At 38.8% G+C, this 27,693-nt stretch overlaps 1 protein-coding gene across 6 annotated transcripts in view; it reads right to left on the minus strand.

The window, feature by feature from the left end:
* Positions 1–27,693, minus strand: part of Scn3a (sodium voltage-gated channel alpha subunit 3) — a 110,100-nt gene that overhangs the window by 67,199 nt on the left and 15,208 nt on the right. For 3 of the 6 annotated variants that reach the window (XM_034494522.2, XM_034494517.2, XM_034494513.2), the window contains exons 2-8: positions 12,513–12,826; positions 6,954–7,072; positions 5,587–5,676; positions 3,044–3,172; positions 2,248–2,339; positions 1,152–1,424; positions 684–747 (exon numbers count right to left, since the gene is read on the minus strand). In XM_034494522.2, the coding sequence (XP_034350413.1) occupies positions 684–747; positions 1,152–1,424; positions 2,248–2,339; positions 3,044–3,172; positions 5,587–5,676; positions 6,954–7,072; positions 12,513–12,776 (1,031 nt within the window). In that variant the 5' untranslated portion in view covers positions 12,777–12,826. Of the gene's footprint in view, positions 1–683; positions 748–1,151; positions 1,425–2,247; positions 2,340–2,429; positions 2,522–3,043; positions 3,173–5,586; positions 5,677–6,953; positions 7,073–12,512; positions 12,827–27,693 lie in introns of those variants that run through there. The other 3 variants (XM_034494523.2, XM_034494514.2, XM_076928832.1) reach the window with 2 other exon arrangements.

Here is a 27,693-nt window from a genome sequence, read left to right on the forward strand (position 1 = left end):
ATATATTTTTTTTAAAAAAAATTCATCATGGGATCTCCAAACCTACCTCCCAAAGTTTGCATCAATTATTTTTTTCATCTGCATTTCATGACTTGAAAATAGGGGGATGTATTTATGATAAGAATATCATATAGACTACTTTTCCTACCTAAAATATACTGTACTTCACCAAGTTTGCTCCCCTTCACGAGTCCCTTTGAACCTTGATCTTTGGTACATCTCTGTTGTTTCATCCTTTTCAGACATCACATGGTTAGAATCTTGTAGTGTGTAGCTTTTTCAGGTTGAATTTTTTTTTTCTTTCTCACATATGAATGTGAGTTTTGGATTAATTGATCCTTTAACAATGTTTCATTATATGTGCATACAACAGCTTATGTGTTTATTTGCAGATGCAAAGACATCTCGGCAGCTTCCAGTTTGTCCTGACTTATGGGTACAGCTGAGGACAATGGTTACCATGCAGATTTCTGGGTAATGTGTTTTCTAACTAGCTGGCTTTCTATCTGGCAGTGTGGTAGTGGTATGACTATGTTTATTCTCTAAGAATTTTCCAAACTCTCTTTCCAGTTATCATTTACGGTTCAGAGACTGCACTTCCTAGAGAGACATTCATTGTTATTTATACATATTTCTCCCACCTCTTCTACATCATCATCATCTATTTAATATTTGCTTCTTACCCTGCATCAGAGCCATTTCCACAGAGTAAAGGATCTTTTTGTCCATCCAAAACATAAAAGTGGCCTGTTAATATAGAAAATAAGCAATTTGATTCCGTAATTCTATTTATTTGAACAACACAGCAGAGTTTTGGGGCTGGTGCGGTGAGATGACTCACTGGGTAATGGTGACTTCTTTTGACCTTGATGATCTGGATTTGATCCCCAGGATACACACTGTAGAAGCGTGGTAACTTCCACAAGACCTCTGACCTTTTCATCTGTGCAGTTGTGCACAGATGCATCCACCACCCCCTCCCCCGAAAAATTTTTTAAACAATTCATCAGTATTTGATTATGTCAGTCATCTCCCAGTGGTTCATTAATAAAGTCTATCTAGAAAGTGGCTCCAAACATAGTCTGAATTGTTTAGGGTTGAAACCTCACTTAGCAACGCTAAGGCTAACATACAGTGGCAATGGGTCTTACTGTCATCTGCGATATAATCCTTCCAGCTGAATGTGCTCATTGTTACATTAACAAATGTCCCATTTGAGCCCATTGTGCCATTGAAGAAGGAAGTAGTGTTGGTTTCAAAAGCAGAATCGCTTGGGGGCCACTGCAAGCATTTATTCCTCAGGTTGCCCATGAACAGCTGCAGCCCGATCAGAGCAAACACACTGAGACAGAACACAGTGAGGATCATGACGTCAGACAACTTCTTCACTGATTGGATCAGGGCCCCCACGATGGTCTTTAAACCTTTGAAGAGAGAACTAGATGTCAGCTTAGGAGTGTGATATGTGACAAGAGGTCTTCTTAATAGGTGCACACATTCCACATCATCCACGAATGGCAGCGTGGCTACGTAGACATAAAAGCTTCATGTACAGTCTCATGACTTGCAAACAGATGGAAGGCTGACCACTTCTATATGAACACCATGCCACCAGAGGGTTCTGAACCAATGTTCACAAATTTTTAGGAAGTTCTGTCTGTGTGATATCAAGTGTTACCCCAAACATATGGAACACTAAATTACTTTTTCTTTCAACTTTGGTGTTTCATGAAGCTGTTTCTCTCAACCCATTCTTTTTGCCAGCCTTCAAGTAGCAGTGAATTAAAAGGCAAAAAGAATTTTAAGGCCCTAAAGATCCCATGCCACGCACATGCCGCTCCATAGCCTCTCCTCCTTTACAAATAGTGATCTATTTTTTTTTTTTTAATAGATCTAGCGCAAATGGTAAAATACAAAGCAGTCAGTCAGGGCATGACATCAAAGCTTTATCAGAATGCAGGAGAGAAGACACACATCTTAAATACAGGAGGGGGATTACAGAACACTCATCGATGATATGTGGGTATCTCATGCAACTTTCTGTTAAATAAACTCAGAGGCTGGCTTTATGAATAAAGTTGAAATTATCAACATTTTAAAGGAACTCAACCAACACTCGAAACACCATCTGGCATTTTTGATTGTGACAGACCTGAACAAAAAGCCACCTGTTCAATGGTGGGGTTGCAATTCCAATGTTATTATGGTATGATTAAAGTCAGCCTCGGTGTTTAACCTAGCTCTCACCTGGAATGACTGATATTGTTTTCAATGCTCGGAGAACTCTGAACGTTCTCAGCGCTGAGACATTGCCCAGGTCCACAAACTCTGTCACATACCTGTAATAGGGAGTCCACACACAAACACAATAACACACAAGAAAAGTTGGAGATATAAGGGCCTACCACCTTACACCGTTTTCTTCTTACCTGGAATTACAGAAATAGTTTTCAGAGCTCTCAAGACTCTGAAAGTTCGAAGGGCTGAAACATTGCCTAGGCTTACAAATTCTGTTACATACCTGTAGGATTAAATCAGAGTTACTGATAGTTTTGGCAAAGTTCATGTTAATTGACTAATGCTGAGTTGGCATCTAAAGCCCCTTGAGATACACAGATAGAATTGATATAAAGCTCAGGATGCCAAAGGCCGAAAGCTGCCTTTAAGGGAAAAAAATATATCTTTATTTGAATATAATTTTTATTTACATGATGATGATTGTTTGCAAAATTTATCATGGCAACATAGTTTCTATTAAATTGTAGTTAATAAGTAACTTGGTTTTGATGAAGAAAAAGATGGTGGGATATGAAGTAACTCCAGTTATTTCTCAAAGACTAAGAGACAATAAAATGATTCCATGTGTTGCTGATTTGTTCGACATATCTTTCTTTTAATAGTCTAATTCATATTATCATAATGTATATGGCATAGAGTTGATTAGACTAACAAGAAAGCTCTGTATCCAAAACATGTCTTAGATTGATTTTTACAGCATTGCTTTGAATTTTCCAGACTTTAAAAAAAAAAAATTTTTACTCACGCCATCACGATGACACTGAAATCCAGCCAGTTCCATGGGTCACGAAGGAATGTGAAATCTTCTAAGCAAAATCCTCTTGCCAAGATCTTTATAAGTGACTCAAAGGTATAGATCCCAGTGAATGTATACCTAGGAAAAGTACCAAAGCTAAGTTAGCAACTAGAGACAAGAAGTTAAAGAGATTGTTTTGTGAGCATGGCAAACGCTAGCTTGCTCTTTCTTTCTTTCTTTCTTTCTTTCTTCCTTTCTTTCTTTCTTTCATTTTACAAAATGTAGTTTCTTATTTGTACTTACTAAGAATCTTAATTTAATTATTTCCATTAGACTGAGTGAAGTATTAAACTTAAGGGAAAATAATACATTTGTCATAAATGTTTTCTTCAAAACTGTTGCTAAACTGCTTATATTTTTGAACAACAGATTCTTGGAAGAGTTGGGGAGAGTGGATGTGATCAAAATACACGGTATGAAATTCTCAAAGAATTAATAAAGATGTTCCTAAAAAGAAGAAGAATTTCCTATATTCTATACCCATAAGGGCAGTGCTCTCAGTGCTAGTGGCCAATAAAAAAGAACTAGCCAAGTTTTAACTTTCAGTAACCACATAGTTGGTGTCTTCTTCGATAAGCAGCATAGTATGCACTCACTTATTTATATTGAAATATTCCTATCCAAGTTTTTAGTGTCTAGGCTCATTTAAGGCTATTACAGTGAATTAGAAATAGATATTATTTCTTATTCTTAAGAATCATGTATAAAATTATAAAACTGCCTCTCATCTGTCTCTGTGTCTCCTTCAGGTATATGTTTATGATCACATAAAATATATGTTTTTAAGGATCTCACATCCATATTTGCCTAAAATCCTCAGATCACAGATATACTAAATTCTTTAATTTAATATTGTATTTAAACTTGCTTGAAATCCAGCTTCAGCCTTCAAGGGGGAAAACAGCTCTTCAGTTTGTGGTCTATCGTTATGTGTTCTAGTCCATTTCTCTAAGTGATGACAACTTAAGTTATTTCTGTTTCTTCCAAAAATAGCAGAGAGTACTTGTTTTTAAACACTACCTCCTTTAAAAGCACAATTTGAGTTTATTTTTCAGAGTATGTCATCGAAGCCATAGAAACATTTGATTGTCTATGACAACTCATTCTGTTTTACAGTTTAAATTGCTTTATGCCTGCGAAGTGTTAGGATTAGTGTTTGTGAAATGCTTTTGTGTGAGACGTTCCCTCATAATGAGGAACAAAGCAGTAGTTGCAAAAAAAAAAAAAAAAAAAAAGATGACATTTAGTTTCCCAAGCACATTCTCTCTTTATCCCCCAGCTCTCCCCAGCTCCACAGGTTACAGAGGCAGAAAGTATAATTGGTATTTAGGAAGTAGCTGAGTGTTAAAAAGAAAAGCCTTTTACCACATGATGCTTGCAAGTGGTTGTATTTCAGCCTGGATGTTTGTGAACTATGTGAAGTAACCTGTTTTCATCTCAGAGCTGAGTTATCTTACTGTCTTCTCTTTTCCTTAGGTTCCATGGTGATTTGTTTCTGTTTGGCTTCACTTGTTAAATTTTATTCATTATTTATTTGCAGTGAAAACCACAATTGTGCTTGTCTCCTACTACAATGTAAAAAACCTACCAGATGTGGTTGGTTAGAAAAATTGTACATTTGCCAAACTGAAATGTGCAAGCCAAAAACTCTTGTAACACTAAAACTGTTTTAATAGTGTGTATAGCATCTCAAAGGTACTACTTCTCCCTTTAAAAAATAAAAAGACATTCAGGGCTAGACAGATGGTTGGTCTCTCAAAGGACCTGGGTTGCATTCTGTACTCCAGTCCGGGGTATTTAAAACCCTCTTTTAGTCTTTGTGGTTACTACATGCACATGTTGTATAGACATACATGCAACTAAAATACTCTCTCTCTCTCTCTCTCTCTCTCTCTCTCTCTCTCTCTCACACACACACACACAAGATTCATATCCAAATATCCCCCCTTTACTTAGCTTTTCATATTATATTATTAAAGTTAAATGAAATTTATAGGTACCTAAATGCCTCATTTAGTCTTATTGGAAAAAGTTTATATGGAGTCAAACTTTATCAAAGTTTATAAGTGTTTCAGTTTTGTTAACTGTAAGTCATAAATGGTACCTGGTATTTCTGTTGAAAGAGCTGCTTCAACCTAAGAACAGGATCCACTATGATAGTAACATCTAGCAGAAAGTATTTTCAAATATTCTAAATGATGTGTTGCTAAAATATAAATGGTTGACAAGTGGTGGCTTCCAATGGTACAGAAAATCTTTATGGCAATCGCAGAAAGGGCTAGAAGTAAAAATTGGTGTTGTTTGCTTGGATGACATTCTCAAAACTATAAAGACAGAAGTGTTTAGCATGACTTCAAAAAACAGAAGCCACAAGTCAGACCATTACCACAAAGAGATTGCCAGAGAATCTGAGGTTGTGTGTGTGTGTGTGTGTTTGTGTGTGTGTGTGTGTGTGTTTGTGTGTTTCATTCCAAGAACATATTCCTACTTACTCCACGTTCTTTGTCCAGTCTGGAGGATTACTCAACGTCATAAATACACAGTTGGTCAGAATAGTGCACATGATAAGCATGCTGAATAAAGTGGATTGTAGTTAAGGAATGAATACCCATTCATTATAGACACCTAAAGTTTATCCATCACAAAAGACTCAGAAGCACAATTTAACTGTGGAATAAATCTTACTTGGCTGGGTTCAGACCATGGTTAATAAGAAGAGCCTTCCTTGTGGCCTAGCATTCTCCCTAAAAGATTAGGAACTGAATAGGAATTCCTTTGTAAACAGATACTGAAGCAGCCTCATAGTGATGTAACTCATTTCTTCATGGTTTACAGCATGCTCTAGGGGGTGATGTTTTGTGCTAACAAGCTAGTATCATTAGCTATTTGGGTAGAAACATTATTCCTGTTGGTTCAATGCAGATTTCACTTCACAGAAGTTCATGTGACAAATAATTTTATTTTAAAATAGAAACACCTTCTAATATCAAGCTTGAGAATGAGAGGATTCATACGGATTTCAAAAGGTTATCTCCTGTTCCTTGTGTCCATATAATGTATTTTACTTTATATTAGTCTGTTTTGAAGTTGCCTTTAGAAAATACCCACTACTGAACACCATTTTAAATGTATTTTGTCATTACTTCAGGATCGACTGTAATCTATGCTTATTCTTCCCATAACAGGAATGTTTTACTGTTATAGTTTGTACCTGTATTTGCCAAACCAAATTTGTCAACTTGAACATGCTGGGCTAGTTTTGTACCACTGAGTCACATCACAGACCCATAAAGAATTTTAAGACTGGTGACTTTTTGATATATTATTATCCAAGTACATAGACACATAGAAGTTTCATGAATGTTTCCAGAGGGAAGAAAAGAAAAGAAGGAAAAGAACAAGAAAGAAATGGAGGGGATATGGGGGAAGGTAGGAGAGGAAGAAAGAAGGAAAATGGGGGATGTAAATTTGCCGGGGATGGATAGCCAATTAAGGAATGAGTGTCAGAGTATTTGGTAGTACGTATAGTAGGCTAGGCTTCTTCAGCAATAATAAATGGTTTAGTTGAGGATGAGGAAGGAAAAGAGGATTTGCTCTTGCTCTTGTTCTGCTATCCAATGTGGTTAGTATATTGACAACCTTGCTAGCATGTTTCATATTTGCCTCTAGAACCATGATAATGATTTTATGACCAACTTTATATACTTTATAAACAACAGAAGGCCAATGGAAATCAATTGCTTAAACCAACAATGTTACCATTTGCTGTAAAGATATTTTATAAATATAAAAAGCATGAGGAGGGCATTTCATTGGAAGCCAACTGTTAGAAACGGCATTTTTCACATGAAAAGGATATGAGTGTACCAAAATCTTAATAGCAATTTTCCTAACAGGGTTTAGTGGAGTTAAAATATACAAGGCGGAGGTGGCGCTGAATCGAAAGATTGCCTTCCCTTTATTCAACACTACAAAAGTCTGAAAAAGAAAATACAAGAGAGATTACTAAATTAGACATGCAGGCTTATTTGATGCATTTACAACACACATCAAGAACTTTTACTTAATTTTTTTTATAAACTTGTTCATTTAGACCAGTTAGAACATAACCAATATCCTGTTTACGAGTCACAAGCTAAGTGTTTTCTCCTCTACACAAATAGACACATGAAGATCCAGTGGACTGCTACCTTATCTGCCGCTAAGCCTCCAAACTTGTAGATACAAACTGATAGCCTTACACATTTTTAAAAATCAAATTAAAGAACTTTACAAGGTTCATTTCTATCTGAGGCTTGCCGTCTGTCTCCGGCTTTGGTAACTTTTCAGGTCATTCGGAATATATAAGTGTTAAAATAATCTTTTATGAATATCATTATTTAATTATTGAATTTATAGAAATTAAAACTTTAAACCTTCTAACCCTAGTTCTGTGATGGCCTCCCATTATTTCTGTAGCAGCTGAATTGATCCAAGACACTTAAATAAGTTATAGAACCTGATTTTGTGTGCTGAGAAGAATCCACTTCATAGCTTATACTGAGGAAAGACAGCTGCATTGGAAATTAATTTTAAATACGTGACTTCCGAGGCCAAGCCATAGTTAAAATCTATGATCTGAAACAGACAGCGTCATCTTAGCATTTAAGCTATGCAGACCCACAGCTACTTCTCAAGGCTCCCAGGATGGATCATCCTTTATTTTTTGCCACTACAGTCATCTCTGTTCCAGCCATTTAATCCACTTGTCAGTCCTACTCAGAACCTGTCAATCTTTCCCTCCAGCTGTGATGGGAGTGGTCACAGACTCAGTGGAGACAGCTATACCTGTAGAAAGGTCTAACTATGCAAGCTTATCCTACCTATCATGACCCTCATGATAGGACATCCTAGAAGTTCTTCAGAATTGTCATTATTTAAATTTGAAGGTATTGGCAAATATTTAGGTATTTTAAGCATTCTCCTCAGGTAACTCTAATATGAAGGCAGTCTTATTATTCAATCTCTTTTTCCATCCTCAGTACCCAAATCACTTCCTCCTTTACATTTTCCCAGATAAATCACACTGCCTTCCGATCACTCCTCAGCTGCTTCTTTTGCCACTAACCTTTAGTATATTACTTTGTACTCTCTTGCATGTTGCTGGTAATCACCATTAAGTAGCAATTTCCACACAGGTTTCATTTGTGGGAGAACCTGGTTAGATGCTTTTATAAATGACTGAGCACAAAGAACCTGCGGTTTATGGCTGCATTTCCCCCACAGTTTTTAATAGCGTGCTTTGCCAATAAACGCTTTTTCTAATTAAATACGGGTTTACCTTTAAGGCACTGTTCACCTTTGTGACATCTGTTGTATGTACTGATTTACTTAATAATATGTTTTCACCCGTTGACTAAGGCTATATCCCATACATTCACAGTGACTCGCAACGGGTTCTGAAGAGGCAGGCAGGAATGTTTATACTGTGAGCAGAAAGGGCAGGAACAACAAGCAATGTTTGCACCGCCCTTCTGGGTTTAAAACCATCGAGCCAACTATTACTTAACTAACCATTTTCAATGAGCTGCACTCTACAAATTCTAGGAAGAGGGCAATAAACTATCCCTCACTAGCATCAGGACTAGCTGCAAGTGACATTAAGCCTCACTCAGCCTGCCCCTGAACTACAGAAGCGTTAGGAGGCTGTCACGAATTCACAGTACAGCAATCAAGATCCATTTAGGCATCAGCGGCAGCAATGGTGTGTAAAAGTTCACAATGATTTAAAGTGCATTAACTCACGCTCTTTGAAACAATATTCCTGAAAAAAAGCAATTTCTACTTGCAACATTAGAAGGCGTGTGTATTTTGAAATATCTCCCAAAATAGACTACGCAAGAATGAATTGCCCTTTAAACCTGAAACGCTCTGCTTCTCCTGCAAGGTTAGCTTGTGGGTGCTAGTGGCTCCTACACTGGTGAATGTGGTGCGTCTACTCTGTATGACGATGCATACTGCAAGTGTTGAGAAACAAGGAGTAAAATTCTAATGTTCTATGTAGTGAAAGAATTGCATGGAGATGTTTGAAGTCTGGGGTTCTGATGTTATTGAGTGATGTACCTACACCAAAATCTACATGAGAAAGTAAGAGATGGCTGGAACGCAGAGAAATCACACCAACTCTACAGTCAAGTTTCCAAGTAACAATAGGTGGTGAAACATTCGTGAAAACATTCGGTGCTTATCGCCAGTATTGTTATAAACACTGTTGCTGAAGTTTGTCCCAATGGTTATTATCTGGAGTGCTAATTACTTCTGTTTTTCCTGGATAAATACTAATAAGTTCACTGAAATTCTTAGTTTTCCGAAAGAAACAACAGATTTATACCTCAATGCAATATATCAAGCACCAAATTTAAAGAGATGGTACAGACCAGGGCAGCAACAGGATATCCAAGAGGAGTCCCTGTGAGGATCCAGTATTGATGATGTAGCAGAGGCCAGAGGCCTTGAACCAGACCAATGACTTATAGCAATGAACATTTGCAAGGAAGGCTGGGAAAAAAGTGTATTGTGTGATCACCATGACACACTGCAACTTCCATGGCTAGATATTTTTTGTTTGTTTTGTTTTTGTGCTTGGGGGTCATGTTACAAGGGTGGAGGGTATATACAAAGGGACAGGGGAGATGAATGGGACTGGGGTGCATGATGTGGAATTCACACAGAATCAGGAAAAGGTCTTTTAAAAGATGGTGCATCTACCTTTCGACAATCTTATTTTACATTTATGTTACTGCAGAGAGTTTGACCAGTGGTTAAGAGCCCCGAAGCTGGCCAGATGAGGCTCCAACCCTTGATCTATCCTGGATGGAGTATGACTTTGGTAAGTGAAGGAATTGGCCTTGGCTTTACTTTCCCATCTGTAAACTGAGACTAACAATAGCAACTGCTTCACTGGCTCGTTGGTATGAAATGAACTGAAGTGTTCAGTGGCTCCTGACATAGAGTGAGCCCAACAAATGTTAGCTATTATTATCATGCCACTATTTTTAAGCTGTTAACCTGGCCAACTTAAATGCTATTAAAATATATCGTGGTCTTACTCATCTAGTTATATTAGGCACTAAGATACATCACTAATCAACGACAGCAAATCATTACATGAAGCTCTCAAGCCCGATGTTGTCTTTTACACAAATTGTCATGTAGTAACATGGCTTTGTACTATGGTGACATTCTATGAGTTCATATACCATCTTCTCCCCTTTAGTTTTTAAGTCATAGATCAGTTTTCTGCAACTAGCACCTGATTCCTCATCCTCAGAGGTATTTCATAAATGAAGGAGGGGATTCTCCCTTGATGGTTTAGAGCCACTGTCAATGAATTATGATCCAAGTCTGGTTTCCAGTTTGAAGTGAACAACGCCTGTCCTTTCCCATGCACGGAGGACAATTCTGTTCTCTAGTAGCAAACCAGAAAGTTAACCAAATGTGAAAACCTGACCTGTAAAGTCAGATGCCGATCAATTGACATTAAAATGTGTATATTATATTCTCATGTAGAAAAGAGAATTATAGTGATGCTTTTGCCTCAGGAAATCTGTGGGAAAACAAATCTGACAGGAGAGTCCTCATTGAACATGGGGCCCAAACAGCTTACTTAATCAAATGGTGGGGTTAGCCCAGGGTAGCCTTTTCATAAAAAGATGATAATGTCATTGGAAAAGAAATGCTTTCAATGCAAGAAAATACAGCTCTCTTCCCATTGAGTAATAGCTCCATTTCCCCCTTTCTACCCTGCTAAGCCTACCAAACTGATTGGCTCCTTCATTTTGTTTGTTTGTTTGCTTTTAAAGGAGTAATACCAATTTCCTACCAAAGTAAAACAAACTCCTGTGTCCTGAAAATAATTTTTAAAACATATACTTTAGGGTTTGTAGCTCAGGCTGTTCTCTGTAGCTTAGGCTAAGCTGGTCTTGAGCTCATGACTCCTCTGGCTCTGTCTTCCAAGTTCTGGGCTTACAGGTATGAGACAACACACATGGCTGCAAATGTATATCTTAAGACTTTTTTTTTTTCCTCAAATGAGGTCAGTTTTCCTAGTCTCTAGGAGAAGTATCTTATTGTTTATCATCCTTTATAACGTTAGAGTTTCTAAATTTCAAATAGTTCTTGATCATCTCTGTAGTAAGTCACAGTTTATTTTGGAAGCATATGAACTATGTTTAATGCCTTCCTTTGTTAAACTTAGTAGAAAGGACTTATCGTATTTGTAAATCTTTGTTTTATTTTTATCTATGAGTATGTCTTTGTTTATATATGGACATGTGTGCGAGAATCCTGGCAGAGAGAGGGTCAGATCTGCTGAAGTTGTCATTACAGATACTTTTGAGCCACCTGACACAGGTGCTGTGAACCAAACCTCAGTCCTCTGCAGGAACACCAAGTGCTCTGACCCACTGAGCCATTTCGAATCCCCCCAGGACTTAAATTTTCATGTCTTACACTACTTAAAGAATGCAGTATCTTCAACCATTGCTTTTGTAAAGTTCTATTTTAACAAGTAAAGGTGTTCTGTTTAGTTGTTATTCCAGAAATCATCAACTTGGAATGGTGTTAATTTGTCTTTACAATAAACTGTTTTTTCCTTGTGAAGGTAAGCTATACCTTGTGATGAAAAGGTGCCAAAATATTCATTTACGTATTAAAACAAAATTCTTTATTTAGATTCTCTATGGGTCTCACAAAGCTGGTTTAACTATTGAAACTAATTTTGGCCGAACTGTGTAGTTATTTTAAATATCATAGTTGTTCCTTTAAATTACATGGAGATTCTTGTTATTATTATCACTGTGTTTTCTCTCCCTAATCTTGATATTTCTTTCCTTGTGGTAATGTTTTAACTATTTGTAGATAGCCTAGAATTTCTCCTACCATGATCCCAATGAAGATTCTTAATTGTATACCAAGTTAGAGGGAAAAGACTAAAAATGTCTGGGTAGACATGCTTCTCCATGAATTACCTGTCTCTAGGAATAGATAAGCAGATTGATGTCTTATAGAACACAAATGACTGTAAGAAATATCAAGCCAAGTATGAACTAAAAAATAAGTATAGCATCCACCTTATAGCTACAATGTGGCTGTCTATCAAGCAGTCAAATGGATTAATAATAGCAGATACTTATCTTTACTGTCAAATTTAAGTTTTCCCATTTATCTTGATACCATGAAATGGTAGAAATTGTTTACGCTTATTCCTCTGTAGCAGAGATTTCATTTCCTATCAATGTTTCTGTTCTTCGAGATGTGTAGCAGTAAAGAGTGCCATGAACTATTTCACAGATAATAATTGCAATGTTCTAATGCACACAAGTCCCTTGTTTTCACATCTAATTAAGAATGTATTTGGCCATATAAAGTAAGCACTCACTTTCTTACTGACATAGTAGGGGTCCAGGTCCTCCAGAGGCTCCGACACCATCTCTGGAGGAATGTCTCCATAGATAAATGGAAGGCTCTTTCCAGCTTCCAAGTCACTGTTTGGCTTTGGTTTGTTCTCATCATCAATGTCTTGTTCTTTCTTGGGTTTCTTGGCTTTCTCTTCTGCAGCACGCTTTTCGATAGCAGCAAGAGATTCTCGAGTGAAAAGGCGGAAGCTCTCAGGTCCCGGGGGTACCAGCAGTGCCTGGGCCATCTTTTCATCCTGCACATTTAATTACGTTTAGCTTCTTGCATAAGAATTGCCTAAGTGGATGGAAAACATGCATGATTGTTAAGAAAGCAAGAGACAGAGACAGAATGGGAAAGAAAACCCTGCAGTCATTAGCTTTGGGGGAAAAAATATTGTCGTGTTTTGGTGATTAGCTACAATTTTTATTGTGAAATAACATTCAATACGATTTTCTGTTGTTTCAATATGTTTCAGTAATTTTAAATGATAAATTTCATAAACAGGGCAGAAGCCTATTTTGAACATTTATTAGCTTAATTTAGCCATTTGCAATGTATGAGTTTTTCAAATTATATACAATACATAGGGTATATTGGTTAAATAGAAAACAATAAAACATTTATATAGTCTTTTCTGGAACTTTGAGACCAAATGTATTTAACTTTTGTTAAAACAATAATGACAGAAATGCTTGTCAATTTGTTTAAGGGGCCATTTTTCACACTTCCTGAATCACAATATACTCCCAAAATAAAGAAGTGTTGATAACAATCCAGTTACTGTGACTCATGCCTCATTCATTGCATTGCAAGACAGGAAAGAAATTTTGTCTAACCCAACCATGTTCTAGTTGTCAGCATCATCAACCAAGTCACTGAAAAACATCTTAGCAACAGCAGCATCGCAGAAGCCAGTGCTTCTAGAAAAAGAGACCCATCTTTTCAAAACACGTATGTATCTTCTGTTATTTATATGAGTGCAAATCTAAACCTGTTCATGTATATGCAGATGTGCGTGTGTGTGTGTGGATGCACATGAACCTACAACTGTGCACACACTTGTATGCCTGCGTGGGGGTGGGTGGTGCAAGAGGACCTTTGAAGCAGTGTCTCATTGGCTGAGAGATCACTGGTTAGGATAGATTGGCCAGCCAGTGAGTCCCAGGGAACTACCAGTCTCTGCCTCTGTATCACTGACACTGCAATTGTGTGCTCCTGTGCCTGGTAGTTTTATCTTGTTTCTGGGAATTGAACTCAGACCCTCGTGTGTGTAGGGCTAGCACTTTAACAATTGAGGTATCCACCCCTCCAACACCCAAGTCCTGTTTCCTTTATTTAATTAAGTCAAATCTTTTTTGTCTTTTAGTTCTTTTTCTCCTTGGACTTTTTGGAGGAATTTTCTGAGCAGGTCAAATTCTACTTAGTTCCTCTTTGGGTTTACTGCCTTTAAGTACTTGAGGCAACTTTGATGTGGTACTGGACTTTGCAGGCAGAGTAAGGCTCTGAAGAATAGTTCCTGAAACCATCTTCCCTGGGATATGCACTGTGTCTCAGTTGCTTATGAACTGTATGATATTGGATACTGTGGCCCCTTACTGCCTCATCTATAAAAAAGGAATAATAGAAAATTTGACCTCCTAGTATTTCTGAAAATAAATAAGTCCATTTATATTGTTTCTAAAAATAGTTCCTTGGAGTAAAAATCGCTTTGTTAAAGGTACGTATCATCGGCTCTGTCAACCATTTTTGTTGCTATGTTATCAGGACTTCTCAGAAGTTAACCATTCTCCTTTAAATAAGTGCTCGATGTATTGAGGCCACTAGTGTCCTGGGCTTCAGAAGAGCGTGGAGAGTTACAGAGCCTAGTGACACAAGACTCTCACCTGGCTGGAGACAGGTGGGCAGAAGGCAAAGGGAGGGAGGAGCCTGGCTCAATTTCTCAAAAAAGGTAACATAATTACTTCTGCAGGTTGTGTGACAAATTGTTAAAACTACAAGAATGTTGAAACAGAAGTAGCAGTTTCTTTATTTGTGTTGTCCACAAAAATCTCATCTTTAAATTCCAGAGGGAAAAGTAGAAACTAAGACAATAACAAAACATGATGTATCAGGCAGTCATCTTGGAGAAGAATCTGCAACTATGGCACAGAGTTAATCATCAAAGTCGTTTTGACATTTCCTCCTCTCCCTGCCCCTTCCAGCCCCCACATCCATTCTAGTCTTGGAGCAGTTTACTCCTAAACTGCCTCCTGCTTGCCAAGTTGTATGTGGAAATCCTGAGCACACAGACAGTGAGAAAATCTGGACTGTTTAGTAAAGAGAATGGATCCTATTGATTTGTTTTTATTGAATTTGTACGGTAATTACTAGCCCCCTGATGCCTTCCAATGGCAAAAAAAAAAAAAAAAAAAGTTTTCAATCCAAGATGTCTTAAAGTTAGCATTTATAACATCTCACCATCAAACCGAGTCCCATCAAAATGTTAAATTATTCTTATACTAATTTTGTAAAAAGAGATCCTGTTTTATGACTCTGAGTGTTTTGCTTGTCTTGTTTTGTTTTTCTAGATTAAGTAGCACATGGGTCAGAAAGGGAGATAACAGTTCAGATTTCCTTAGAAGTGAACTAACAGTTTCCTTTAAGTACTTTACGCATGGCAGGCTGTACAAAACTGAATTAAGGCTTGCAGTCATCTCCGGTCCATTTTGAATCCTCTCTTGGTTGTATGTTTCTAAATACAGAAGAAGTCACCATTTTCTGCTAGTTTCTAATACCCAGAGTCAGCATATACCTGCTTCATATCTCTGGTTATGAGCTTGGTGCCTATGGGGCATCCCAGTCTCTAAAATGGGAAGCTCAGCACAAGGCCAAACATGCTTTTCTAGTGGGATGAAGTTGCTTTTATATTTGAGAATCACTTTGAACTGATGTTGCCTTCCTTACTGGCAGTGAGAGAAAATAATGTTGACTATGGGGTGGGCATTTGCGGATCCTGTGGAGTCGGTCTCAGAGATCCTGTGTGTGTCATTTAGCCTTGGCAAAACCACAGCAGTATGGAAGAAGCTCAAGAAAGCTCAGTGGATAAAGGTTCCTGTGGCAGAGCTTCGAAACCTGGACTCCATTCCCAGAGCACACATGGTGGAGCGAGAGAACCAACTGTCTTAAGTCTGTTTTCCACATGTGTACAGTGTTATGGGTGCCTCTACACACAGGCACGTGCATTCATACACACACACACACACACACACACACACACACACACACACACACACACACTGAATAAATGTAAAACTATTTTTAAAGACAACCTCATTGTCTTGGTGCCAATAATTTGTCATAAGTAATGGCTGGTTGTGTATCGATTTCGTTTCACTTCGTTGAAAGCGTCTAAGTCTCCAGTTTTCAAAATAAAATTATATTTTAAGTGTCACATGTGAAAATTTCTCAAAACTCACCACAGCTCTTTTTGATTTCTATAAAATGATATGGAGCAAGATACTGTCACAAAAATCATAAATATTTACTTGCAAAGAAATAATAATTTACCTGATTTGCTTACAAGGGTACAAAGTGAAAAATTTAGTTTGGGGGCAAAATGAAGTATAAATGTGTGTGAAATTCTCAGACATCTGTCTAAACCTTGAGCAGACAGATCAGTCCCCTTTTGTCAGCTTTTCCATGACTAGGGGAATTAGAGAATGACCAATACATGGACAGGCTTCCATATTCAGTGAGCCCAGGAGCTGCTAACTTCTCTTACCACTTTCCTGTATAGTAAAGTCCCATCAGCTTTCGGGAGATCTCTTTAAATTCTTTCCCACTTCATTCTAGTTCACTGTGAGCTTATTACAGAACTCTTACATAAGTTCCTATCCATATTAGAACAGATATTTAAATTTTAATTCTTGTTGAAGCTTTGATGTGGAACATATATTATTAATGCGTATATGTGCATTATAATTTATTAAAATTCATCCATTTAATATACCATGTTGTCTCTAGAGCTATCTTCTCAGGACAGAAAAGATATAAGAAATCCAAGAAGTTGATCCTCTTGATTAAAAAGCAAGGAGCTTTTTAATGTGGGAACCTATGAGCAAAGCAAACATAGCCCTCTGCCAGTTAATAGAAAGATTGCCATTCACTGTTTTCTACTGTGGAACTGAATCATAGACTTTGATACCCAGAAGGAACCCTTGGGCTATTTATTCAGGGAATATTCATCACAGAAATAATATGTACCAGAAACTTTCCATGGACTATCAAAGATATTAGCACATTCAGCAGCCTTTTCCCTAAGGAGATTTGAAACCAGCACAAGATACAGATGCTAATAGATGTTAATACAGATACCTAAAATATAGTCCATATTCAACAGGCTGTCTGAAGTTCACAAAGTGGATCCATTTATTCTGACCAGGAAAGAGAGGGAGAAGTTTGGTTCATAAGATGTTCCAGAGGAAGTGATAGGTTTTGTAGACTAAACAGGATTTGAGAGGGGATGGTAGCATGGTGGTGGCAGTCTGAGAAGGAATGGCCAGAAGATATGTCACAAGAGACACCAAGCAAGTCTCTCTCTCTCTCTCTCTCTCTCTCTCTCTCTCTCTCTCTCTCTCTCTTTCTCTGTACAAAGAGAGTATGGAGAGCCTGGCAGGAAGTCTCAGCAGTTCATTAAGACAGACACTGGCCTACATAAAAGATGGTGTGAGGTAAACCTTGAAGGTTAGGCAAGCTATAGAGGACCAAAGGTCTTGAACAGCATCTTCAGATAAGCATTGAGAGTGAGGGACACAATCAACCTGAAGACTAGCAAGTCAGAGGTAGTATGAAGTATATACCATGGTGTCTCCAGAGCTATCTTTTCAAGACAAAATGATAAAAAGGAATCTAAAGAGATGAGCCTCTTGATGAAAAAACAAAGAGCTTGCATGTAGGTAACTACGAGCAAAGCAAACACAGCCCTCTGACAGTTAATACAAAAATTGCCATTCAATGTTTCCTATTGTGGAACTGGATCACAGAATTTGATACCCAAAATTTGATCCTCAAAAGGAAGAGAGAGAGAGAGAGAGAGAGAGAGAGAGAGAGAGAGAGAGAGAGAGAGATCTCAGAGCAATGCTTTCCATATGATTGAGTTTCCGGAACCTTTACTATCCCTTCACTGGCTTACCTACAACCAGACAATTGCCTTTCTAGGGTACTGAGAATATTTTTCTCTGTTATCAAATCAAGGCTCTACTAATGGTAATTTATTACATTGGTTACTTTGTGAAATTGGGAACAATATCCACAAACTTTTGATCAATCTAGTCTTTTGAATGTATCTTGCCTAATCATGCATGTGTTTATGCCATCATAAATGACTTACTTGGAAGGTATCAGTACATTGTTATGCAAATCTTCAAAATTTTGATGACTTTCTTTATATGACATTTGTAAAGCAACATTCCTTAATGTTGCCAGAGAATGCCTGAGAAAAGTCACCAGAGAGTGCATGAGAAAAGTCACCAGAGAGTGCATGAGAAAAGTCACAGTGTATTAAGGGTTGTCAAGCTCTGAGTGGCAGGTGAGAGCTTTTCAAAATTCCAGTTGCACTTGAGAGCTCCAGCTTTATCACTGACAACAAATGCTGTCACTTGCTTTTTCTGAGAGACAGGCTTTCCTTTTGTTCATTTTTTGAATACATGAGACAAATATCCAAGTGTGAATATCATTGTTTGTCAGTGATCTTTCAAGTGAAAATGGTGTTCCATGAAACACACACACACTCACACACACACACCCATATACACATTCACACACACACTCAATACACTCACACACACATATTCAGACACACACTCATACACACACTCACACACTCCTATACACTCACACACACATACACTTACATGCACTCACATTTACACATACACATATACACTCACACACTCATGCACACTTAACACACTCACACATACACAACATACACATACACACACTCACACACTTACACACACTGAATACACACATACAGTTGCACAAACATATTCACACACACACACATGAAAGAAAGAGACAGAGAGAAGACAGAAACAGAGATAGAGACAGAGAGACAGAAAGAGAGAAGAACCAACTTGCTTGGCTTCTTACTCCAAAAATCCCTTTGGGTTCTTTATAGAAACATCCTGGTGGCCTTAGTACAGAGCAGAAATACTTTGGGTATTTTTTCTGTTTTACTATATAGAACATTAAAAATGTGGCTTTTTGAAAAAGGATTGAGATTGATTGCTTCATTGGAGGTTTCTTTGTGATCTGACTTTTTTTTTTTTTTTCTTATTGACAGTAAGTGGCAGTAAAACACAGGGCCAGCTCAGGTCAATGCAGTTGCCTCCACAGGCACTGAGCCCCTGCAACTACTGAATGACAGTGCAAAGGCTAACTCACTAGGAATCTTGCTGAGATTATGAAAACAGAGTAGCTTCACAGTCTTCCCCTTAAAAGGTTCTTAAGACCTCCATCATGTCCTTGACAATCGTTCTGTAGAAGGAAGCAGTTATCAAAAGGGGACGAGAGGGTATGGCCACAGCCTATGTGAGCAGGCATGGATTCAGAGATTATAAATGGACTCTGGCCACTCTGCTGTTTTAGAGCAGGCTGTTAGCCTTTCTAAGCTCCACATCCTCTCATTCTATAATAGAAAGAATTACAGCAAGGACGGCACACACTTCCTGAGCTGAATGTGACATTTACATATGAAAATCCACCTGAAGGGTGAGCACAGTAGCCCATAGAGAGAGAAGGCCAGTCAGCTGGGGGAAAAACATGGCCAATGTGTCTAGTCAAGGCATGATTATAGGACACAGAAAGTCAGTGAGCTTTCTTGGCTGACTTGATGTGAGCTGTACCTCATCCCCAGGTCTCTGGAGTAAGCCACACTCACAATAACCCAGGAGAGCATCGGAGGAGGTTCATAAAGCATGGTAATAAATTCTCTTCAGCACGAGTTGGAGGTGCCTGGGGGACATCTGGTACATAATTAAAATATGTGTCTGAGATGCAGAAAAGCTGAGAGAATGTTGATTAAGCGACCCCATATGACATCATTTAAGAGCAATGGGCAAAGACTGAAAAGCAGACATGACTGTGGGTTTTGAAGGAGAGGGACATAGAGGGTGACAGGCGGCGAAGTCAGAGTGATTATCTACATATCAGAATGGAAACCTCAAATCAGGGGCCATGTATTAGATCCAGCAATTAGCTGTCCCTATCTCTGTTTCTGTCTTCTCTCTGTCTCTGTCTTTTTCTCATGTGTGTGAGTGTGTGTGTGTGAGTGTATTGAGTGTGTGTGTGTGTATGTGTGTGTATGTGTATGTGTGTGACTGTATTAAGTGTGCGTGAGTGTGTGTATGGTTATACACTTTACTAGTTGTTAATGAATCAGAGTCTGAGAAAAATGACACAGTAAACATTAGGGACATGCTGTGGAACTATCGAGGCAAAATACACATTGCCACTAATCATGTGGTCCCTGACTTCTCATCTTACGACAATTTCCAGAGCAGACAGTTGGAAAATTTCATTGCTAGCTATATGACCGGTTAATATTCTCATTCTTCCCTCTCTCCATGTGAGTCTCTCTCTGTGTCTTTTTATGATAATGTATACTAGAGACGAAATTGATTAGTTCTGGTCTGTTATGTCAGAAGGCTGCTGTAAATTTATCATCTTTGAAGATGAGAAGTTGCTCTATGCCCAGAATTTGAAATAGCCCCAAAACTTCACAACGTATTTTCATGTACTTGATGATGAATGAGTTAACAGGAAAGCTTGGACCCGTTGCCCAGGAAACTATGTGCTGTGTTCTTGGTATCAACAAAGGAGATTTTTATAGGAAAGGCAGAGTCTAAAAGATAGGTTGAACTAATTAAATATCCACTGCTAAAGAAACTGTTTATTTTTGTTGTGCTGAGGATTTTACCCCAGTTCTATGCATCCTAGGCAACAGTGCACCATGAAGCTAGATCCTCCTCAACCTGAAAAAGAGGTTTCACTTCTTCCTTTCAGTGGCGGTGGAGGTGGGAGGGGGAGACAAGCATGCACATTTGCATGCCTGCTGGGGATCAAGTCTGGGCTCATAGGTGGTAAGCAACTTCAGTAAGTGCTTGATCACTGCCTAATACCTACACCTGTCTTTTCCAACGGGCCTCTCATTTAGAATTACTGCCGGCCTTATACATATTATTAATTCTGTTAATATCATGAAAAATACTATGATGTTTTATTGAACATAATACATTGGGCTTTTGGCACACCCTTTCAATAGCTACTAAATATCCACGAGTAGAGTTACATGCTACTTTCAATATTTCAAAAGAGCTTTGAAATGATTTCTGGCTGGTATGACTTCCTAGCCAGATGTCTTTGAGATTCCATAATAACAGGACTCTGTTAAATGATTTGTATGTCTCAAATTCACCCAAGTCATTTATGTCTATAAACTTAGTCCCATGGCAAATGTATCATGTTGATTACAGTCTTGCTCTATTGATATTACTTTTATTCTTATTTTACAGACAATAAAAGTAGGTTCATGTAAAATTTCTTTCTTTTCTTTTTCTTTCTTTTTTTTTTTTTTTTTTTGAGACAGGGTTTCTCTGTGTAGCCCTGGCTGTCCTGGAACTCACTCTGTAGACCAGGCTGGCCTCGAACTCAGAAATCCATCTGCCTCTGCCTCCCAAGTGCTGGGATTAAAGGTTTGTGCCACCACTGCCCGGCTTGTTTAAATTTCTAAGGCTGTGAAACAACCAGATTCTTAAATCATGTTGTCTGACATGGGATTAGGATGCTAGTCCTCTCACTGTGGGTTTGGTATGTGAAGAATCTGTATTGGCACTAGAGTGGTCTCACATAGAAAAATATTGTAAACAGAAAAGCATTGATAATAAATATTAGATGCATTTGTAAACAGATGATACACACTAAAAATACTAGCCATGTATGTAACTTATACGTGTTCATGTATATGCAGGAAACTTCTGAGTTGTATAAAATCAAATAAAAACCCTAGGATTGCTCCTTCTAGATCATGTGTCTTTCAGTGTCTAATCAAGGACTTTGATACCTCTATTAGAATGACTAAACCCATAAGAAAGTAAGCCTACGGCCAGGGTACCATGCCATTGCCAAAGCCAAATGCAATTCTAACTTTCTTTCCCTAGTGCTCCCTCACTATCTAATGACGAGTGATTGTCAACATGTGAGCACTATTTACTAATTTCCTGTTGAACAAGTGGATTTGCTATTGTCTTTTGCTCCCATTGACTCATATCATGGAGGGGGTGGGGGGTTGCCAGAGGGGGGAAAAAGCCCAAATTCAACCTGCCTTTGGAACAATCATCTAGGAACTAATAATTAGCTTACAGAGGCTGATGGTCTCTGTGACTTTGTCCTTATCAGATCACTTATAAGCTGAGGAGACAAGAGCCAACTAATGACAACAATTAAGCCAACCTTGTTATATAGGAATCAGCCCTACTGGCTCTAATAGCCCTTGACATTTCTTGCTGAATGTTTGCAAACTGAAGTGGGTTTTGTGTGAGCCCCAGTGTGCTCTCCACCCTGGATACCTCCTCCAAGGTCCACTGCAATCAGTGCTTAAGGAAATGATACAGTGACCCCATTCTGGCCAATGAACTGTGAGGACGATTTGTCAGGGGGCAGGCTGTAAGAGCTGTTTGTGGTGGCTAGAAAGGAACTGAGGGGAAGGCATCCTCTCTGTCTTGCACGTTTCTGCATCCCAGTCGCATCCGCATCGCATCCGTAGCACTGTCTCAGCCAGCTTCCAAGCAGAGCGGATGCCACTTTGAGGGCAGAGCTGACACAGTGAGTGTGGCCGATCACAGAGACATGTTTACCCCTGGGCTCTTGATGGACGGCTCAGCTCTTGGACCCAAACAACCTCTGCACTGCTTGTTATGTCTAATAAACATCCTTCCTGATGACAATCCGTTCAGACAGTTTTCCTAGTTAGTCGCTGCCGATATACAAAGTAAACAAGTATTTACTGGCCAGTTCAAAACTTAGCCAGTGCAGAAGCCGGCTCAAATCAAATACTAAACACCCATGTGGATGTCCTTTACTCAGTAGAGACAGGTGAGCTCTGGCTCCAATTACCAGATAAATATGATAAAATCGTAAGTAAACACAATTCTAGGCAATTTATAAAATGTACAGAACAAATGTCCCTATTAAAGGAAAAAGAAATAGAGCTGGGTTAATTTCTCTCTCTGGCTTTCGGTGTCGTTCCTCCCCTGCCCCGAGGCCGTGCTTGCTGCACCTCATCTATTTGTTTTTCTATTTGGAGAAACACACGGATGGGGCGGGGGAGGAACGACACCTTCCTGCCTTCTTTTTGTTTGGGTACAGCTGTCCTTGTTAGCAATAAAAATTTCAGTTTGCCTTCCACAAACACAAATTTTCTTCTAAAGTAGTAGGTTAGCTACCTTTGAGAGTTGCAACACCTCTGTCTGGAGAAGCTCCAGGCCCCTTCTGGGAATTATCTCATTTGTTCTTGGAATATCCCTAGAAGGGATTCTGTGTTTTGTATTTTTGTTTTTTTTTCCCCCCCTAGCAAGTCATCCTGCCACGAATCCTTGACAGATATGTCATTGCTGACTAAGTCTGGTGTGCTTGACTTCAGCTCTCTTGCTTCCTCATAATCTGTGTAAACAGAGAATACAGTGAAGTAAGCCAAGTGAAGCTGGCCGCTGGCAGTGTGGTAGTGGTCTGGCTCTGCATCCTGGGTTGAGACTTGGTTTACCTGGGGCTTTTGATCAGAGAAGCAGACTTGATGCAAAGCAAGCAGGCCATTTGACCCTGGAAGGCAGCATGCCCTGGCATGCTCTAGTAAGCAAGGACCAGGAACCACTGCCAGGACCCTAGGTTGAGGGTGGAACTCTCTCCTCCAGCTTCTCTGATGCACGGAGTCTTTCTAGAGCCCTGTGGCAGGTGTAGGGATCTGTTCTGCCTTCCGCTTCCTTGTCTTCTCTCTGCTTCTACTCCCTCCCCTTTTGCTTCTCTCCCTCCAATATCTCAGAGAGCACAGAGGGAGCTAAGACATTGCATTCCGTTCCTTCTCTAGCTTCCCTCTCTGCATCTGAAAACCTGTTTCATTGATTCCTCAAGACAATGGAAAGCATATTCAAAGGCTTCTAAAGGTAACTTTTAGACAAGCACGTTAAACCAGAGCACTGTACAAGCCTAAAAATAACCATCTGATCTCGCTCTTTTTCTATTAGCAATGGCTTATATCACAGGCTAACTCAATAAACACGACTCTACTGAACAAGGTAACTAGTCCACACACTCAGAAGTTGATATTTAAAATATTACCTGCTTTAGTTCACTTACACAACATTCACAAAGCCCACTAAGAAATTCCCATTCTCTACTTTCTGGCAAAAAAAATTAAACCCTCTGTTTTAAAATTTCATAAAATCTATTAAAATTTCTGTCTCTAGATGAATGCTCTCCGAAGCTACCAATCTTCTGTCCTATCCTATCACCATATATAGAATTATTAAACCCTATCAGCTTTTCTCAGTGACTTAGAGTCACTTTAGCCAAGACCTGAAATGCCTCTGTGACCTGACCTGTACATTCCTCTCCAGCCTCCTACTTTGTGGTAACAACAGTGTTGCTATCACATTCTCTGGGTGTATGACATCATGTGTCAGCTCACCAATTCAACTGTTAGTTTCATATATGTAATGAGGATTATGTCTAGAAATTTTGTTTTTAGAATGGGATATATATATATATATATATATGTATATATATATATATATACACACACACATACACACACACAGGAGCCCAAATTAAACATGTGATCTATATATATATACACACATATGTGTGTGTGTGCGTGCGTGCGTGCACGTGCACATGTGTGTGTTCATATATACATGCACATATGTGAATTTATGTAAATTGGGTTTTCTATAAAAGCTGGGAGTTCTTAGTAGCATTGATTGTATTAATAGTATCACAAATAGTATTTTTTCTCAATGATATCCAAGTGATATAAACTAGATATGGTATATCCACCAAAGACCTACTGATGGAAAATTTAGTCCCTAGCCCATGGGGCCATTGACAAGCCTACTGGAGTCATAGCTTTGGAAGAGATATTGGGAGCCTGCTCTTCCCTCTTCCTGTCTCTGTTTCTGACCATTGCAAGGTGAACAAGCCTTTACTCCAGAATCTGAACATGCTAAACTCTGCCATCACAGAGGCACTGACAGGGTTAACAAGCATGGACTCCAGACAGGAGCCCAAATTAAACACGTGATCTTTTAAATCGATTTTCTCAGGTACCATGTCCAAGTGTCAGAAGTGTAACATACACTACCAGACAGCAGCATGCGTACCCAGACTTAAGCTTTACACTGAAATTGCAGCCATCCAATAATTGCTAATGTTTTCTCCTTCCCAGACACACCGTTGCTGAACATTGCTTCCCTTGACTTCGCAGCTCACAGAAAATTAGATTTTAAATACTCTGGCCTCTAGCTTGACATATAATGAGAATGACTTTAAATAACCAAATCATCGGCTTAGTCATATTTCTCAAGTCTTTGAAAGGTCTTCACCAGGGACATGGTGGAGGTGGGGTGTGAGCAGAGAAGAGAAGAGTCTCAGTGCACCCCCAAACCCCAGCCCAGAAAGCTGTGGCTCACCTCTGGTCTCTCTCTTCCCCATTCTTAAGAAGCTGTGTTTACAAACTGGAGGAAATGTGTCTGCTGGCTTTGGCTTCAAGTGAGAGGAGAATTTTTCTAATGTCAAGTACCCACCAGAAAGAGCAGTGATTGTTACATGTGGCCCCTCACTCTGATCTGCATTGCAACCATTTTTTTTTTTAATTTAGTATTTTAAGACAGGGTCTCACCTAACCCTGTTTCAAACTTCCTATGCAGCTGAATCAGACTCAGCACTCCAGGTAGACTGTCTCCTACCTCCCGATATTCTGTGATAATAACTCTGTGTGGCCACACCCATCTCCACTTTACTTGTGGAGACAAAGTCTCACTCAATGACCAAATCAGTCTGTCTTGACATCATTGTATAGCTCAGGCTGGCCTTGTACTTGCTATTTGGGTCTCAGCCTCCCAAGTGTTCAGATTACAGGTCTGTCATAGCAAGCCTGGCTACATTATATCATAATGTGATTTCTATCTCACTTATTTTCAAGAGAGATCCAGAGGTTACATGAGATTGAGATATAAAATTAGATACCTGAACTTCAGTATAGAAATCAATTAGGCCAATGCTTGTTTTTTTTTTTAAAAAAAAAACTTTTTAGTTACTGTGTGCACATGTGCACATAAAAAGTATGCTGGCCACAATGACGTGCATTTGGAAGTGAGGCCAACATGGCACACTCCTCCTATCATGTGAATATTGGCTTGAACTCAGGCAGGCTCTGTGGCTTTTACCTGCTGGCCCATATCACCAACTCTATTATGTTATGTTAAAAAAAAAAAGCTTTATTTTATTTATTGTTTTGTGTCTTGGGGTGCTTTGCCTGTGTGTATGCCTGTATAATTATATGCATGCTGTGCCCCCTGAGGGGAGAAAAATGTGTCAAATCCCCGGGGGACTAGAGTTGTGAGCTACCATGTGTGTTCTGGCGATTGGACCTGGGTTCTCTTGAAGAGTGGTCAGTGCTCTTTATCACTGAGTTCCAGCATCTAAGCTATTTTAAAAATATAATTTCTTTTTGCATTTAGAAAAAAGATTTTCACAGAACATATTCTTACCCCTCTCCCACCTCCTTCCAGATCCTCTCTTCTCTATCACCCTGCCTACCCACCTTCTCTCTCTCTTTCTTTCTCTCTCTCTGTCTCTCTCTTTCTCCATATATATATATATATATATATATATATATATATATATATATATATACATATACATATATATATATATATATACACACATATATATACATACATGCATATATACATATTTCCAAAGATAGGATGGGGTCTAAGAGGATCCAAGTATCTGCAATTATATACAAATTTCCGAAAGTCATGTAGAAAGAAACAGACTTGTTCTAAGAACTCAACTGGAGAAATGAAAGTTTTCTTAGCACTTAACCCTAAGAAGCAATGGGCAATGCACTCAGTAGGCATCTGAAGTTAATTTAGCAGAGGCTCATCTAAGGCTTAATCAAGTAAGTCTGCTACTGGATAAAATTAGTTCAGAACAGTGAATTTCATTTAGAAAGTGATACAATGGTTCATAAACATTGCTCTCATGTGAACGAAGCTGCATGTGGAACCAAGAGAGTCTCCTTAAATGGGGAGCCTCCTGACTTTGAGCTTTTCTTATTAGAACTTTAGCACTCTCAAAACTTTCCTGAGAAACCATATTGTGTAAATGAGGAAGCGGTAGCTCAGAAGCCATGATGGGAATTTTTCCCTGAAACTGGTTGATGATACCAGCTGTAGAGCCCGAGACAATGTTTAATCCAAATTCTTATTTTTTTTATACTTGATATCACTAACTTCAAGAATTAAATTTTCTAGAAAGATGAGTTTTTATAGTCCCTTTTGTGCAATTTGCATTTGTCCTGACAGCTTATTAAGCCTTTAATATGTTCTAATTCCCAGAATGTCTGTGGTTCGGAAGCATGTATTTGTGTTCTTATTCACATCAGGTAAGTGTAGAGAGTGAATATGTGTGGTTTGACATAGGCATGGCCATGTCAAGGACCCCAGTGCTTCAGACCCATGGGAAATGGCAAAGTCTTCCCTGGGTAAGAGTCAGAAAGACAGGAAAAACTTCCTCTGGTTCATATGGGTTCATATGCAAATGTTGGCAGTGTGTGCAGAAAACATCCACCTTAGCTTTTTCCCCCAAGATCTTTACTGCCCGGGGGTTGTTACCCTATAGATTGCTCCTACCCAGATCAGATAAATCCTTGTGGAATAGTATATAACAACCCTGCTTCCCTGTTCATCAGTATATAATAACTCCCTCCTCTCCCGGTTCAACTGTATGAAATAAGTACACTGAGTTCCGGGATGGGATGATGCAGCTTCTCCATGAGACAGCCCAGCTTACCTGATCCCAGTCTTTTGGTGTGTCCACATGTTTGCCCTTTCTTTACTCTA

The sequence above is a fragment of the Arvicanthis niloticus genome, chromosome 2 (assembly GCF_011762505.2).
Source record: "Arvicanthis niloticus isolate mArvNil1 chromosome 2, mArvNil1.pat.X, whole genome shotgun sequence".
NCBI lineage: Eukaryota > Metazoa > Chordata > Mammalia > Rodentia > Muridae > Arvicanthis > Arvicanthis niloticus.